The following is a 16,457-nucleotide window of genomic DNA, read 5'->3' as shown; positions in this document are numbered from 1 at the left end:
TTAATAGTTACATATCCTACCTACTTTGAAAAATAAAAAAATTTTTGAGTTTTGATACATTTTTCTGATCTTTATGTACAAGATCGTAAATGCATAGACTGGTACATTTCATTATGGCTAATGAGAGCTACTTCAATGTAAATAACATCTTAAAGAATGTTTGAAAGCAAAACTTAACTTCAAAATCTGCACTGAAATGATTTCACAATCAGGAGTTTCGCCTGAGTTTAAAATTCTATTTTAACTAATTTTTCTTTTTAAAATGACATATTAAAGAGATGTATAAATGTGATCTTACGTAAATTCATTTTTTAGCTCCTCTTGCTTAATTCAAGGTTACAGTCTAGAATATATCCTTCGATATTTTTCAACTATACATACATAAACATGTATGAGTTTTGGAGTCACTGTTTTACAAAAACAGGATTGTTTTATACACTCTTCAATTTTTTGTTTTTTGTCTCAGTAGTACTCCTTGGAAATCTGGTATACAGCCTTAAAGCTTTTTTTAAAATAGCTGCATAATCTTCCTTGGTGTGAGATCCTTGTAATTTCTTCCCTATTCCACTCTTTGTCAAATGATGGGCATTTATCTTTGTTTTCAATGTTTTGCCACTAACAACAATGTTGCAATAAACATGTTTGTACATGCATCTTTATATGCTAGTACTCTTATTTCTATGATATAGGTTAACAAAAGTGGGGTTGCTAGGTGAAAGTGTAAATGAATCTTAAATTTGTTTTCAAAATCCATCCTTCCATTCATCCGTTCATTCAAAAGATATTTATAGCGTAGTTCAGAAAATGCCAATATGATGGTAGCTGGTAGGAATAAAAGATAATTCAATAAAGGTATTATTTAATTAACTTCAGTAAACTTTAGTTTTGAATCAAGTCTTTTTCCGCCCAATCCCAAGCTGGGCCCTTCTTTATATATGCTTTATTATATAAGCAGTATTCTATAAAATTATTTAGAATGCTCGCATGTAAATTGATAGGCTGACAATATAATAGTTTGAGTATATGTTTATTGTTAAAAAGAACACTAACACATGTCACAAATGACAATATCATATTATGACTTCTTTAATTTTAGTTACTTTATATGAGAATATAAAATTATATTCCAAAATAATGATCACAATAAATTGTCAACCATTCTTTTTTCTTCTGATTAGAAAATCAGTTTTTCTCTTACGTTTTAGTGAAAACTGATCCAACTTAAATATTTCTGAGCTTGTTTTAACCTGAGAAATGTTGAGAAAGATTTTGGCTCCTCGATTTCCTTTTTTTCATACTCCTAAAAACTAAGAAACGTTGGGATTTTCTTTTTTATTTCTATAGCTTTTCATAACTTTAAAAATGTAATTATGATGGTCTAGTCAACAAAAAGTAAAAACTTTCAATATACTTGTGGAAAGATAGTAAATTGTCCTGTTGCTCTTCAAGAATAAAATATTAAAATACACAGGGAAATATATCAATAAAATGAGATTAAAATATTTCCTTTAAAATATCTAATGAATCTGAATAGTGGTGATTCGATGTTACTTTGCTTTTAAAATTTAAATCAATAAAAAAAATGCAAATTGACACAAAAAAACAGATGCTTGAAAATGTTTCTCTTTATTTCTGTAATGGATGAAATCAGCTTCAGTTTTTAAAAAATATTTTATTACCATTAGCCGTACCAAAAGGTAAACTGACTTTGGACAAATTTAGGGCAGTATCATTAAACCAACAAATTCTGACAATAAATATGGTTTCAAAAAAGTGTTCTTTGTAAGAATTCTAAAAAGAATATAGAAAAAGTCAAAGAAATCTTTACATTTACCATTTCCAGTTTTTTAAAAAAACTTCAATATTACAAATTAATTAAGAAATTAACCAAAGCTTATCTACAAACTAAATTGATTCCAAAAGTAAGTTTCTTAAATAAGGGTGGTAGAAACATATTATATTAATAAATACATATTTATAAAATTTGACACTGATTTAAAACAACATTTCACACTTAAAAGGGATTATTTACTTAACCTATTTGTAAACATACCTAGACAGGTGTCTTTCTGGGTTCCTGGCTGTTTTCTTCTGAGAAGGCGTTCATAAAGGACCTGCATGTTGGCCTTGGCTAGTTATAAGGATTGTACATAGCACTAGTTACTATACTCCTTTTGAAACAAAATTCACTAGAATTTTCCAAGTTGTTATTAATAGACTACCATTGATCTGATAGTGCAGTTAGATTAGAAGACTAAAGCAGAATTGTTTAGTTAGTTAATTAGCTTATTAGAATTACAAATGATGTACATTCGAGTTTATATTACTTTGTTCTTGTTTCTATTTATATGTATGTACCACTCGACACTTCATAATATGTATTTTTATGTTTTAATTTCTTAGACTCTTAATTTTAGGGTTGGCAGGGATGTCAGAGATCAGCTAAATAAAACCCGTTTTTGCAAGTGTAGATACTGGGGCTGCTTGCACCAAACCAATATTTAACTAAATCATCCAAAAATGTACATCATTCATCTAGGAGAAAAGTAAAAGGCAAAAAGCAGAAAGGAATCTGAGGCATTATTTTTAAAAAGAGAGTAGAGTTTAGATATATTTTTCAAAGCATGGTGAAGTTTAAAACTTTTAAATATATACTTACTTGAAAACTCAAGAAAAATGCTAAATAGTAAAAGAAAATACAATACATCCTATAATAAAGAACTACTTTAAGTCCACTTATTAAAACTGGTGACTACAATGATGTTTAGTCAACAGAGTTTTAAGGAAATATTATCTAGTGCCTGCAATTTAATTTTTCTAGGATAAAAATAAATAATGTTAATGGTTCGAAATATTCAGTAGTTTTATTTGGAATAGTTAATAGTATTTTTAAAGGTTCTCCTAGAAGATGCAGTCAAGAATAAACTAAAATTCACAATAAAAACAAAATATAAATAGTAATGAAAAATTTAGGGATAACACAAAATATTACCAATAAATATTTACTGAAGATCAGTCTTGATTTTTAAAATCCCTAGGAAAGTGCTATAACATATATGTTGATACTTATATACTTTTCAAGTAATAACAAAAACCGTATTGTGCTGTGTAATTCATTCGTTTCTCATTCAACAAATATGCTTTGAGTAAATATTATGTATTAAGTACTAATAACTTTATTCTATTGCTATTATTTACTTATCAAAGTCTACATTTGCTTTTGAATTTTATTTTCTGAAAACATATATTAAGCAAATGATTTAGAATAAAGCTGACATTCATTTAGTAACTGACACCTAAAATTAAATATAAGGGCTCTTTTGATTATATTTTCTACATTAAATCTATAAACCAAAGTAATATATAGGAATAAAAGGAATCCCTACCTGAGAGAAAATTAAAAACCTTATAAATAAACAAATCATCAGACTGAAGTTAATTAGCAACAAAGTGCTAATATTGCCTAAGCTATGTGAAATCTTTGCCTTTGAATAGAGATGCCTGTTTTCTTTCAACATTACTTCCTTTTAGCAATTTTTTTTTTTTTAGGTTAAAATGGTTGGTGTCTTTTTTTTTCATTTGCAAATATAAACCTATTTGTAAATTACATGCTGATAGACACCTTCCTTATACAGGAATTTATGGGCCCATCTCATATATGACTCTCTACATTAAATTCATAGAAGCGTTGTTTTGCTGGATGACTTTCATTTGGTTATCTTGCTGAACAGATTACTTATTAAGAGAAAGGGAGAAGTCAAAAATCTTTAAAGACAGAGACTCTATTCTTTTTTTCAGCAACTAGCTCAGTACCTGACAAATCAGCTGCTCATAAAAAGGCCATGGAAATGACAATCATTAAGAAGTCTTACTCCTGGATACAGAGAAGAAACTAATGATTGCCAGATGGGAGAGAGGTTGGGGACTGGGTGAAAAAGTAAAGGGATTAAGACGTACAAATTGGTAGGTATGAAATAGTCACAGGGATATAAAGTATAGCATGGGGAATATAGTCAATAATATTGTAATAACTACGTACAGAGCCAGGTGGGTACTAGACTAATCAAAGGGTGGGGGAATCACTTTATAAATTACATAAATGTCTAACCACTATGCTGTACACCTGAAAGTAATATAAAATAATAGTTAAAGTCAACTGTAATTGAAAAAAAAAGAAGTCTTACTCCTAGAGCTCCTTTACACCTTCTGCCTTTGGACATCTGGTTCCCTTCAATCTCCCCACCTTTCGAATGGAATCTGCTTTGTATATACAGTCTCAAAGCTAGGAAGTGACAAAAATGGCTCTAAACATGCACTTTTAAGCACTACAAGATAATGCCTCCATGAATTCTACTATAGCATTCAACACTGAAACGATTAACAAATTTTCTTATAGAAATGCCAGTACACATGGATTCTAAGTTTAACATCGCTACTTTTTATAACACTACTTTTCAGTCACATGATATTGTCCTGTATTAATACTATAGTTTATGTTTTGTGGTCTGGTCATTACACCTAAGTTAACCAAACATTTATGAGATAATTCTTCTAAGAAAATATGTTTGTGTTCCAAAGACTCAAATTAAAAATTATATAGAGCAAAATTTTTCTATTAATTGAGGATAAGTGATAGCCTAAATTAGTTCTATTCATTTTCAAATCAGAACAGTTTAAATTGGAGGCAGTAGTCTCTGAAAGGATTTTTTTCCTAAAGAAAATAGAAGGATTCTAAGTACATGAAATAGCAAGGGAAAAAAATATTTCAGAGAATATTTATCAAAAGATTTTCACACTACCATTTTGTCTTGAGAAAGAATACATGAGCAAAAAAGAATACATGAGCAAAAAAGAACACATTTTCCTATCTGTGTTTACATTGAGATTTTTGTATCAAGCATCTCAACAGTCAATTGATATCTTGTTTCTATTCTAGTCAACGATGTGTGAACTGAATTGAGTGAATAATGGAATTAAAGAAATCCACTGGATTAGTTGCTGATAGGCAGTGGCATGATATCCAGCATTCTCACAGCTGAATTTAAGCGAGGTATCAATCATTACACTTTCTTAAAATTCTTTTGTATCCCAAAATAGGCAATTATAAAAATAAGCTAATTAGTCTCAAACCTAAGAATTTCTTTCAGTAAGTGATTTTTTGTGTTTATCAATATTGTTAAAAGACTGAGATCTCTGAGGAACAAAGAAATAAACTAAGAATACCAAATAATTTAAGTAAAATTTGGAAAGTAATTCCTGATTTAGTCACATATATGATGATAAAAATAACTTATTCTAAAGTAATAATTAAAATGTGTTTTTTATGATGAGCTATTGGCTGATATTTATAAATAAAAGCTTATAAAAACTATCATTAAAAGTCTAAATAAAAACTTATTTTTGCTAATCTCAGTAATTTATCTTCTATACGTAAAAGCATTGCACAAACTACAAATGATATATAAAATCAAGGCAATATGATTTTTTTTTACCTACTACAAAGTATATGCAGAAAACACTACTGAACTAAAACTAAAGAATAATTTTTTGATGATTTAAATAATTTTCAAAATGTTAGAACTGAGTATTGTTGTTATTCTGACATGCAATAAAAAAAATAAGATCTGAGATCACTTAAAACCAAATGTATATAAAAATGTCCCAAGTATCTATACTTTGTGAAGATTGTTAAATATCTGGAAGTATGGATTTAATTTATCTTCCCATGATTCTGTAGATAGCTACATTTGCTTTCTAGTATGCTTTCTCGTTATATTTGATGAGGAGTGTGTTTAAATTACTTGTCCATGCACATAATTTAAACACATGAAATCAACTCTAGTAATTTCAGTTACAGAGGAATTTTAAATAAGTGTATATGAACATACGTTTTTAAAAAAAACCTATCAAAAGCCTCATTTCAAACTTGGCACCAAGAAGTTATTTCTCAATATTTCTTAATATCACAGAAAAGTTTTTAATTGCAGAGAGTAATTAGATAGAAAAGATGGAATTGAGAGAGAAGAAAAAGTGAGGCGCATTACGGGTTTAGTACATAAAAAGTATAGCAAAGCTGATAACTAGCAATGCGAGAATGAAGAGAATGACTTGAACTATAGAAAAGGTCTGGCTACTTTTAACATACCCAGTTCTAGTTTCTGACAAGAAGGAATCTCTTCTGTTACCGTAATGAAGTAGCTGTGCAATCCCTTGAAGGCTAGCAGCAAAGTGGCACAAAGTGTATAATGAAAATGATAGGCATGATGTAGGAAGGAGTCTGCAATAATGAAGCTGCAACCCTAAAGAAAAAATAGATTTGGGATATAGAGTGTTAGTAACCAAAACTCTAAAAATATTACATTTGAAACTTAGAGAAATTCAGGAAAAAATTCCTAAGCATTTACTATTTAAAGTTATCCTAAGACAAATGAATTCGGCAATATTTTAAGGAGTTGTTCTAGTTGATACAAGTAATTTAAACACATGAAATCAACTCTAGAAATTTCAGTTACAGTGGACTTTTAAAATGAGCAGATTAAATTTTGATTTTAGAAAATTTAAGATTCAAATTACATTTGAACTGAGGGACAGACACTCTGCTTTTATAATATAAGTCCCCTCTCCTTTTAGGAGTGTAATGGCTATACTTGTACTACTGCGAGTTGGGTGTCAACTCTGGTAATCGTTCTTTGCAGGCAAGCTCCTTTGGCATGATTTTACCAGTTCTGTTTAGGGAACAAGCAGTACCAGTAACAAGTTAAGAGGCACTGGCTGTCAAAGCTCTCTATTCAATAAATTTGATAAAATCTTAAAGTATCAGGTTAAGTTTTCATAATAGACAACTGGAACCAAACAATTTCTTAAGATCAGAAATATCACATTCACAGATAAAACAATAAAAAAAAAACCCTATTTCATTCAAAATAGGAGAGGAAGAAAAGATTTATAAACATCAGTTCTTACGTCTGGTGATAACTGTTTTGTGTAGTTAATACCAAAGACCACACTTTCAAGAGTAGGAATCACAGAATCTCTGTTTTGTGCTGGTGCATTTCTATTTAACCAAGTAGTCTTCACAGGGCGAGGAAAGCTGGAGGAATAAATATTACATTATTATCATCACGATAGTCTATTTGACTATTAAATGTTTACAAAAAACTCACAAAAATAGAAAAGGTTTTGCAAGATTATGATTTCTAAAGTAGTCTTAAAGTAATCTTAAAGTAGTTTTTCCTTTAACAATGTGAATTATTATGAAAAGACACAATGAATATTAAAAAAACTAAGACTAGATAGATGCTTGAGGCTACTTCTCTAATTGGGCTTCACAGAATCTCAAAGGATCCTAAAGATAAAACAGAATTGGATCCAGAGTAGCTAAAAGACAGATGAGGGGCAAGCTTTCATTTAGAAATAATGATCTGTCAGAACCAGTTACCAACCTTATAAAGTTAACACTTAATCAAATACGGGTGCTACTTACAGCAGTAAAGAGCTCTCATATAAATGTAAAAAAGAAAAATTACTAAATCTACTTGTTCCTTCTATTTCTAAAAAACAAGATATTTCCTTTCTCTTCATTAAAAGGATATAAACTCTAAAGATAATCTTTTTAAGTGCTTCAAAGCACCTTCTCAACCACATATTATATGAACTACTATTGTTAGTATTAACTTTACATTTAATATACCATAAATGCTATAGAATAAGAAGCCTACTCTGTTTGAAAGTTTAAAAATCACACACAATTTTATTTGCAATAAAGTACTAGCTAATTATAAGTAGGCCAAAGGCATCTGGACTGTTTGGCAATTTGGCAAAAGGGAAAAGATGAAAAAGTAAATCAATTTTTCCATAAGCAGAGAGCAGCTTTCATTTGCAAGATCAATTTGCTTTGCAAAAATAAAATACCTATACCCCAGCAAAGAAGGGAGCTGCAAGTCAATGGTAAATTCCACTTGCTACGATATGTTTTTCAGAATTGAGTTACAAAAGTTGTGCTTAAAAGAATTCAATATAACAGGTTATGTAAAAAACAAAGAAAGGAATCCTAACCCCACATACTTTACAAAATTGATTTAATGTCTATAATTGGGTTGATCATAGACATTGTTTTAAATAAAAATAACATTTTAAAAAGATAATACTGTAAATTAACTTTTAAAAAAATTTTGTTTAGAGGATAAAAAATCCACCTATACTAAAACTTCAGGAAAAACTTGTCGAAGCATAAATAGTAAGGAATGTTACCCTTAACATGACCCCTCTACCAGCACACCACCACCAAACAGCTTTCCTTTACCCTTTCCTTGCTTCCTTTTTCCAACCTCTCATTTACAGGCAAAGAAAGGCAAGGAAAGATGTTGCTTTATTCAGGGCAAAGTTCTAGCAGCAAGAGAGGGGATATCAGGGCTCATGGCAGCTAGGTAAAGAACAGAACCTCAGCTGTTGCAGGCACCCCATTTTCTTTTTTAGTCACTAACCAGAGCCAACAGTTAATCCTCTTGGCTTCTGATTCTGAGCCAAAAATGTCTTCTCCTTCCAGCAAACAGTCTCTAGGAGATGAGCTGTCCCTTTCTCCTAATAGTCTGTGGCAAAAACTGCTGCACATTGCAAGAGGAAGCACACATTTAACTCAATAGGATTAGTGATATGAATATACCTGCTTTATTTAGGGCTTTAAAAAGCAACATTAATAACCCACACTAACCTCTATGAATTGTTTGTATATTTTTCAGAAGAAATACTAAACCAATGTTATAAAGAAAAAGGAATGGTTGAAATAGCTTAGTTAGGGATAGTAATCAAAATTTACAAATTGGAGATTCAGAAAACTACAGGAATATATTTTATAAACAAACTTTTAGCATTAAAACATAACATGTAATTCACAGAAAAGTAATACATACTACTTATTTGAAAGTTATATTTCAAAAAAACCACTTTCTTTTCTGAGAAGTTTCATTCAGTTATCATGTTATTACATTTTAATTTATTCAATCAATATCCAAAAATTTTTTGAAGTTTATGATAAAATTATATATAATGGAAACCCTTTTCTATTTACAGAAGTTATAGCAACTGAGAACAATCTCTCAAAGGCCTAAGATGTAAGACAAAGTTGGCAAAACACCGATTGTTACTTACTAGAGAACTAGATCTTACTAGAGAATAAGGATAGCAAAGCAAGTCACCAAACAGATATTTTCCCAGCCCTATGCTCTAAAAGAGGTCATGGGATAACACAATGGAAGAGGTTCTTAACAGTTTTCAAAACAATGTATAGATATGCCACAGGAAGCTCTTACTTGTTAAACTGTGTTGGTCTTTTATAAATTCTGAAGATAATTCTACAAAATTAGCTACTTAGTTTTCTGATAAATTAATTTAACGTCATAACCCTTAAGCAACATCCCTATTATCAGTTGTTAGAATCAGATTTGTGTCAGAAATTGCAGACAGTTCAGAAATCAAATTAATTTGGAGTCTTTTCATATAAGTTACTGATTATAAAAGTGTCCACGTGTGGCCCCATACCACAGGATGATGTTTTACTGTAAAAATTGAAGAGCCCGAATTGATTCTTACATCAATGAAAGACAATCATCTCCACATGGAAGTGTGCAGAAAAAAATAATTATCCCAATGCATTTATTATGATGTAGAATTTTATGTACTTTTAAGCTAAAATGACACGATATAATTTTAAAGGTTTAGTAAAGATCCATAAAATTGGTTAGTGACTTAGTAAATAAGAATTACTGTATAATATAGATTTTAAAAATATAAAATTAGTCTATTCAGAGAGGAGACAAACAAAAAACCTAAGGAAAAAATGAATATGCTTTTCCAGAGAATGAATAATTACAGTATAACACTGCATAAAAACACAGGTATAGACTAAACAATGCTGTATGGTTATTTCTGAAGTGTATTATTTTTCTTGGTCAATTTATTTGACAATGATTGCTTCATATTTCTGTAATAAAAAAGTTATTAATCTAATATTCCCATGCTCTTAACTTTTTTAATATTTTAGTATAAAATGAAAGTATTTATTAAATAATTATGAGTTGAGAAATTTCTGTTTCAGTTATCTTTATCAAAATATGCATTTTCACTGTAAAAATAAAAGACACTATATTAATCAGGATGAGGGTGTACTGGTTAAATTTACCTTATTAGTGGCTGGTGTAATGCAACCAAAGATGCATGGACTGTAACAGACACAACGGAAAGGTGGAAATAATCGAACATAACATTAACGTGATGATGAAGGCCTCTATGGAGGCTAAAGTGCAGCTTCAGTGTTCGGCTACTTATTAGTTGCAAGGCGTTTAGATCATCTGCCCTATAAAAAACAACATATTTGCACCTAAGTACAGAATATTTTGTAGAGTACTTTAAACTATTTAAACATTTAGTTACTTAATTATTTTTTAAAAATTGATAATGAGAATAATTTTTAAAGCATTACATTTGTATTAGAAACAATATGAAATTTAACAATAAGAGCCCACCTATAGATTTCTATCAGCCCATGACATGGATTGTTTTTTCACTAATGTCCTTATAAAATGAGTCCTTTTTGATACTTCAAGAACTAATCTCATTTTATACTATTTCTTCCATAGAGATATTTTTTATTATAAATAAAAAATATAACACAGGTCAAATCCAATCAAAGTAAATCTTATACAATATTTAAAATTATTTTTATGGTACAGTACAAAGTCTTGTCATTAAATGCTTCTTAGAAATAGCAAACCACTGGTAGCTATTTCATTATAGATATTTAGCCTGTCATTAGATTTACACATACAAAATATATGAAACAATTCCATAAGAATTATATCCGAATATATACACATATACATATGTGTGTGTGTGTGTATATACACATATACACACGTTTTAACCCATACATACACACATTGTAACTATAATTAATAAATTATTTACTCATTTCAGCTTACTCCACTTATAGAATTCTGACTTGGTTTCAAAGAGAATCCCTTAAAGAAGTCTTTTTAATAAACAGGTATTACAGAGGAGCAATAACTATCATGTAAAAAAATTCTTATTCCTCTATGATAGCAAAGAGGACATCTCAAGTAGAACTTTCAGAAATGGAACTGCTTAGTTATTTATCTACAAGTAGTCTTGATTTATATACACTTTTCAAGAAGTCTTTCTACAACTGAAATTAAGAAAAAAAATCCTTCAAAAATAAAATTGTTAAATGGATCTGTGATTCCTGTCTTAAATGAATACAAGCACAATTTGTCCCTAAAATGTATGTCCAGATATGTGGGCAAGTTCAGGGTAGCCAATCCTAAAACTTCCTCAAGGGCTCTAGAAATTAATGAACTAGAAACAACTGCTAAGTGTAAGAGTCGTTGGTCTTGACAACTCATGCCATTAAAATATTAGCCAGTAGTAACAGGGAAGAGAGCTCAATCATATTCAAAATGCCTCATGGCAGTGGTATTATATCAACAGTGCAATTTCTAGAATTCAGGAAATTATTTCATATTTCTTCAACTTGTCTAATTTTGCTACCTGGAGCTCATGGAATCAGCATGGGCACAAAAGAGTAGGTTTAACCATTCTCATGATACTCCCTCAGAAGATAGAAGTAGCCAAAAAAAATAAATATGAAGGGGACAGGCTGGATTCTAAGAAGAAAATGAGGACTCTAGTATTAACAGATAACAGTCATGAGAAACTAAGGATTTTTAATTGTTTGATTAGCCTACTTACGAATAATCTCCATCGGTGAAGTGTAGATCCAGGGATAACAGAAAACTCATTTCCTCAAGGGTTTCTTCAATCTGAAGAGAAATTACAATAATAGATTCTTTTCAAATATTAATAGAAAGTTAAACATATGCCTTGAGACTTTACAAAAAATATTTAAATATATATGAAGAAATGTTTACCTTTTTTTCATCCAGCAACATTTTAACTTTGAAGATCATAACATCATTTAAAACAACCTCTTCATTTTTATAAAGAATTTGAAATGTTTTACTGCAAATCAGAGAATCATGAACTGAAGCTGGAAAGGCTAACGTCATACCTAAAACAAATAAGATATACAATTGACAGATAAAAGGGCAAAATAAAATACAAGTAAAGTAAGATTTTTACTTTAAAACACTGTAAGTTTGATTATATTACTCCAATGCCATCATCATTTTATATAGCAGTATTATAACATTTCTGAAAGTTTATTAATTTCGATGGTAAAAAATGAATGGACAAGTACATTGCAATAATTATTAAATTGTTGTGCAACTTATCTTCATCTGAGAAGGTAAATAAGGGAATCTTGAAGCAGCTATTTTAAGAGTAAAAAATTGGTATGTATGCAACAGAAGAAAGCAATTTAGTTTTCTATAGCTTGCAGAGTAAAGAATTTGCTTTGTCTTTGTCCTGGTTGCTGGGAAGTAACCTCTAAACTCTTGGAATAAAGAATCTGGCTAGTTTTTATCTCTAATTCCTGAGAGGTAGCCTCTAAATTCTTAGAATTTCCCAGTGACAGGAATGTCTCTGATATTCATGGTGGGCCCTGACAGTTTATGTTAATGAAGTAACTCAAGATAGCTTCTGCTTAGGAGATGATGACTCAGAATGTAGTTGGCCACACCAGTAAGACCAACCATGTGATTAGAGAGTTGAGGCTTTGAACCACATATGTAAGCCCAACTTCCTGGAGACTGAGCCATGTGGGTGATGATCCAATCATGTTTGTGTAATAAAATGCCAGTAAAAATTCTGGACACCGAAGCTTGAGCTACCCTGATTTGCAATACTCTGTATGTTGTCACGTATCAATTTTCTGGGAAAGTAATGCATCCATGGGGAGAGAACAAAAGCTTCACAAATCCATGACCTTTCCAGATATTGTCCTATGCATTTCTTCTTCTTAAGCTGGCTCTGATTTTATCCTTTTGCTATAGTAAAACTGTAAAAGACATGCAGAATGCTTTCTGAGTTCTGTGAGTTGTTCTAGTAAATTATCAAACCTGAGGGGATAAAAGGAGCCCCAAATTTATAGCCAGCTGTTCAGAAGAAAGAGAGTAGTTTGTGGACCCTTGAACTTGCAGTTGGTATCTGAAGTGAGAGCCGTCTCTTGGAAGACCACATCCTTAACCTGTAAAGTTTGGTCTACCTCTAGGTTGCTGGAGTTAGGTGTCTTACTGCTCTATCATCCAGAAATAACATGATGTGAGAAACAGTCAAAAAACTGAAAATGTTTAAGTCGGAGACAAAGCAAGGTAGGGAGAAATTCCAGAGTGGGATATCAGAGTCCATCTGGAATAGGAGGGTGGTCTGTCCACATGGGGTGGTGGTCTGATGTCTGAGCCTGCACATGGTGAAGAGGGCGGCTTGGAGCACAGTAACAGAACCAGCGCAGGGAGAGGAGGGCAATCCAGCTGGAGGGTTGATTTAGAGTGAGGCATTGGGAGCCCAAGCAAGGTTAGGAGGACAACTGCATGACAGGGCGGGCACCTATGCTGGGGGGCTGGAATGCAAAATAGGTGATGAGGGTGTCCTTGCAGAGGAGAGCCTGGTACAGGGTGTAGCAGTCCAAAAGAGATGTGCAAAACTTCCACATAGGGAAGAGAGTGAGTGTAGACAGTGGCACCCTGACACACTCTAATGGAGACCAAGGTGAAGAGAATATTCATTCAGATAACTCTTGGCACAAGGATTTAGCAAGTCCAAGTTGGGTGAGGAGGATGTCTACATAAGGTAGTGAACTGGCATGAGGTGCTGAAGCCCAAGGAGCCCACAAGGGAGAGGAAACAGTGACAATAGGCTGGCTCATATAAGGAACTGATCAAATAAGAAAATATATTTAGATAAGAAGAGTCAGGTTTCTTATTGACTGAAAAAGAATGTACACATATAGAAAGGAGATACAAATATAGAATGAATTCTGTGGTACTGGATTGAAATTAGAAAAATCATGATGTGAACTCATGGTTTTCACTATATATTTAGATAAAGAAAGACATGTTAAATTTGTAAATACATATGTAAACATATAGGTGTATACATACATGTACTCACTAGCTCTATCCACTAAAAAGGCCTAAGAACGGCACAGCCCCAAATATTGTTTTTAAAAATATTCTCCACTAAAAGGAACCAAGGCTTTCAGAGAAATGGCGATGCCAGAACTGGGGCACAGACAGGACAAGAAAAGTCTAGGCCACCTTTCATATCAGAAAGTAAGGAAGTGCTGAAAGAATGAGGGACACATCAAAAGGACATAAAAGCTAGCTTGAAGAAGCTACCGTGGTCATATCTGGGATGAACTGAGCACCAAAATAAATTATGACAGTAATGGATTAACATCATTAAATAATATAAAAATCCATAAGTCTATAATGATATAAAGAAGTGAATAAACAAATCAGAAGTCTGACAAAGAAAAGGATACTTATCAATTGAAAGGGAAAAAGTAACTTTAGAGTGAAGTCTGACTTAATCAAATGGTCCAAATTAACATGATCATAAATATAGAAATCACCTAATTATAGAAATGCCACCTGATAAAATATGAACACAACCTAAAAGCAACAAATGAACAGAACAAACAGAGACTCATGGACATGGACAATAGACTAGTGGTTACCAGAGGGAAGGGGAAGGGAGGAAAGGGGGGATAGATGGGGTAAAAGGGGTCTAATATGTTGTGAAAGAAAGAACTCTAACTATGGGAGGTGAATACACAGTGTAACTATATATATATGCCTTACTGTTAAAATGTACAGCTGAAACCAACCAGATTTCATTAACCAATGTCACCATAAAAAAAAAGAATAAAAAAAATAAAATAAGAACACAGCATCGCTTCTGAGATATTCCTGTCAAAGGTGCATAATCTGAATCTAATCATGATGAAATTTCAGACCAATGCAAATTGAAGGACATTCTACACATTAACAAAATTTTAATTTCAAAAGTGTCAGGGTCATGAAAATCAAAGAAAGATGGAAGAACTGTTCCAGACTGAAGGAAACTAAAGAGACATAACTAATCGCAATGTATAATTCCATACTGGATCATTTTGCTACGAAAGACTTCATTGGGACAACTAGCAAAACTTGAATGGGTCTGATGATAGGATGGTGGTACTATATCAGTTAATTTTGATGATGTTATTGGGGTTATGTAGGAAAATATTCTTGTTTGGAGCAAATATATTCTGAAGTATTTGGGGATGATGGAGGAGCACGGTAGCAAATTACCCTTCAGTGGTTAATCTTAAATGGTTCAGGAAAAAAAGTTCTCTGTCCTGTACTTACAGCTTTTCTGAAAATTTTATACATGTGGAAAGAAACGAAGTATATCAGAAACTCAACTGTATATTTCAGAGAACAGATGAGAACGGGAAGAAACATTCCTCAATGGAAAGCAAATTTTTTAATGCACTCAGATAATGTGAAATTTGAATCTATTGCTTCAGAAAGGGAATGTTCCCCTGTTGCTCTTCCCTGAGGATCCTGCTCCAATGCAGCTTCTCTCAAGTTAGGGCTGTAGCCTCTTCTCCGTTCCTACTACTACTGGGCCTGGAGCTTCTTTGTTCCATACTGATGCTTATCTATTTGCAGGTACGCCCACACAAATTCCCTATTTTTCTGCCCTGCCTTTCTGGCAAACTCCTCAAAAGATTATTTGGTATTTAATGTCTAATTCATCTCCTTCCACTTTCTCCCTGTCTGGCCTGTTTTGTGATAGCCAGTCTCTTCAGTGGTCTCCAACAATTCTCGCCTCCTGATATTCAAATCCTTGTAAAATTCCTCCTACAAAGTCCCAGGGTTTATTTGTATAAATATAGGTTAAGAAGAGGTAAAATTCCTCCCACAAAGTCCCAGGGTTTATTTGTATAAATGTAGGTTAAGAAGAGGTAACAATATGATTTATGTGAATACAGTAGGAGTAACAGATGAAGACTTAAGAGACCTTAAGCCAGAGGCAGCAGCTAAACACCTTCTGAATTCCAGACACAAAGAAACAGGGAGATAATGTTTGTTGTTTTAAATTAAGTTTGGAAGTAAATTCTTATACGATAATATTTCACACTTTATCTGGACTTCAGTGCATGTAACTGCTCTTATCGAGACCACTACCTTCTGCTTTGATAAATGCAATGGTAAATTCTCAGACCTCATCTTACTCGACTTATAATAAACATCTGACAGTTACACATTCCCTTATTCTTCACCACTTCTTTAATTTGGCTTTCTGGGCATCACATTTTTCTGGTTCTAGTCCTACCTCACAGGTAACCACTTTTTAGTCATTTTTCTGGTTTTCTCTTATCCAAGAAGCATAACATAGTGGTTAAGAATAGGTTCTGGAGCCAGACTTGCTGGGTTTAAATTCTGCCACTTACTCACTCTGTGACCTTTATTATTTTTTCTGTCTTCCATGACCCA

The 16,457-nt window shown here is 32.0% G+C and overlaps 1 protein-coding gene across 7 annotated transcripts in view; it reads right to left on the bottom strand.

Annotated features, from left to right (window-relative positions):
• FAM135A (family with sequence similarity 135 member A) overlaps nt 1–16,457 on the bottom strand; it is a 94,600-nt gene that overhangs the window by 43,090 nt on the left and 35,053 nt on the right. For 4 of the 7 annotated variants that reach the window (XM_016157622.2, XM_016157618.2, XM_016157616.2 and 1 more), the window contains 6 exons: nt 11,943–12,082; nt 11,764–11,834; nt 10,178–10,351; nt 6,964–7,090; nt 6,146–6,299; nt 2,054–2,131 (listed from right to left, as the gene is read on the bottom strand). In XM_016157622.2, the coding sequence (XP_016013108.2) occupies nt 2,054–2,131; nt 6,146–6,299; nt 6,964–7,090; nt 10,178–10,351; nt 11,764–11,834; nt 11,943–12,082 (744 nt within the window). Of the gene's footprint in view, nt 1–2,053; nt 2,132–6,145; nt 6,300–6,963; nt 7,091–8,483; nt 8,604–10,177; nt 10,352–11,763; nt 11,835–11,942; nt 12,083–16,457 lie in introns of all 7 variants that reach the window. The other 3 variants (XM_016157619.2, XM_016157623.2, XM_036219172.1) reach the window with 2 other exon arrangements.

Source organism: Rousettus aegyptiacus, unplaced genomic scaffold (genome assembly GCF_014176215.1).
Source record: "Rousettus aegyptiacus isolate mRouAeg1 unplaced genomic scaffold, mRouAeg1.p scaffold_m13_p_1, whole genome shotgun sequence".
Lineage (NCBI taxonomy): Eukaryota > Metazoa > Chordata > Mammalia > Chiroptera > Pteropodidae > Rousettus > Rousettus aegyptiacus.
Note: the sequence above shows the minus strand (reverse complement) of the source record. Positions and strands in the feature narration are given on the sequence as shown.